Source organism: Amaranthus tricolor, chromosome 10, assembly GCF_026212465.1.
Source record: "Amaranthus tricolor cultivar Red isolate AtriRed21 chromosome 10, ASM2621246v1, whole genome shotgun sequence".
NCBI lineage: Eukaryota > Viridiplantae > Streptophyta > Magnoliopsida > Caryophyllales > Amaranthaceae > Amaranthus > Amaranthus tricolor.
Window position 1 is genome coordinate 16,950,381 of NC_080056.1, and position 2,121 is coordinate 16,952,501.

A 2,121-nucleotide genomic window follows, 5' to 3' on the forward strand; every position below is an offset into this window, starting at 1 on the left:
AAAAATCATTAACAATTTAATTTAATATTGACTCGATTGATAGTAATTAGTAAATCGTAGCTAATTTCTACTTGAAAAGTACCCGAACCCGATATGTACCCGGTAAAACCGAACCAATTATTAACCGATAACAACCCGAGCCCGATTGACACTCGACTCGAACTTCAACCAACACTGAACGGATGCTAACCCGATAGCTCGAATAATCGATCTTCAACCGAAGCGTGACTAACCGATCCGACCCGAGTGTCACCCATCATAACACGTATCAAAAAAATAACCAATCTGAAATACAACCGAACAGAGAAACACCCGTCCGAAACCGACCCAATCACTCGAATCTTCTACACGTGTCCAACTTGCTTGTAATAATCTTCTACAATGAACAAATGTCCTCATAAGTGCACGTGACGTTCCCATGCACTAATATGCTTAATGCACGTTCAATACTTCTTCTGTCTTCACAGGTAAATGTTGCCCGATTTTCTTCTAATTTTATTATTTTCTCCCATATTAACATTAATTTAATTCTTCAAAATAATTTTCTGCCAGGATTACTTGTGACTAATATTTTACATACACTCACACACATGTTTATGAAGAAAGGATCATAAACTTATTTAGAAAACATCACAATTTCATCTGACACATGTTTATACAGAAAGTATTACATATTAATTAACAAAACATCACAATTTATTTTCTGCTCTGAACAGCGTGCAAAATGGACTATTAATCGAAGATCTAATCTATAAAATTCTTTTCTATCTTTCTTATTTTCAAACCTTTTCCTATTAAATCATATTCACATATATATATATATATATATATATATATATATATATATATATATATATATATATATATATATATATATATATATATATTAACTACGTATTAACAAATTCCATATTTGTATAAATCATTGATTGAACATTTTATTTTAAATAACATTTAAACTAATCATTAGGTTGCTTAAACTTTTTAATGGACTCGATTACTATAATATGAACATGAACATGAACATGAGTCATTGATTTAATATATATATATATATATATATATATATATATATATATATATATATATATATATATATATATATTCAAACAAGTAATAACAAATTCCATATTTGTATAAATCATTGATTGAAATTTTAATTTGGGTTTTGGCCAAATAAGATGAACATGAATATGAACAAAAGCCATAACGATAATAACAACAAAATTAGAATCAAGTTCCAATGAAACATTTATTCAATCAAAAGTACAAGTATTATACATCTAATTATATTTTGAGAATCGATACAAACACAACACAATTAAACATTGAGATACTCGATAGTTCTGCGAGTTAATTATTACAAAGAAACACCACAGAATGGGCAAAACCGGTAATTAGCTTCAACAACACGAGCACAGGATTGACAATATCTAAGATCATCAATATCAGACGACGTCGTTTTCGGCGGAAGGGAAAAAGATTCAGGAAAAAACAAGTTACAGGAATTACAATGAAGCATTGGATTTTTACCAGGCCATTTCCAAATAGGAACAAAGAACACCTTCAAAACGTTGTCGTATTTGACAAGGTCGCTTTTGTTACCGCAATTAATACATCTGCCAACTCCAGTTTTCAAAACCTGATTAATCTGTTGTTCAACTCCACCTACGAAGAAGAAAAACATAATTTCTATGGCTTTCCGGTATTTAGTTCTGGTGCTTGTGTTTTTATGCAAGTTTATTGGAAGTAATGAAGCTTTGTGGTTTTTATGGTTTTTGTTTTCTAAAGGGTTAAGCGAAACGAGAAGAAGCGTTGTTGGGGGTTCTTTCTAGAGTTTGTTCTTGTGGTTTATCGACTTTTGAAGAAACCGTGAGAATGTTCTAAAATTAAACTATACTAACTCGTTGTCAATAAGCCATTTGGCCCATTAACCCACTCCTACACGAGTAATTTTTGTTGACTCACCCTTACTTTGGCCCATTAAAAAAATATAGGAAGTTTCATGTGATAATTTTAAGGTTTTTGAATTTTTCACGTTTTGGCCCATTAAAAAAATATAGGAAGTTTCATGTGATAATTTTAAGGTTTTTGAATTTTTCACGTAGTAACCAAAACTTT

At 30.5% G+C, this 2,121-nt stretch overlaps 1 protein-coding gene across 1 annotated transcript; it reads right to left on the reverse strand.

Annotated features, from left to right (window-relative positions):
- Positions 1-1,216: 1,216 nt before the first annotated feature.
- LOC130825819 (uncharacterized) lies at positions 1,217-1,823 on the reverse strand. The gene has a single exon (XM_057691251.1). It carries the CDS (start codon positions 1,685-1,687, stop codon positions 1,361-1,363), a length of 327 nt encoding a protein of 108 aa, XP_057547234.1. The 5' UTR covers positions 1,688-1,823; the 3' UTR covers positions 1,217-1,360.
- Between the last annotated feature and the right edge of the window lie 298 nt (positions 1,824-2,121).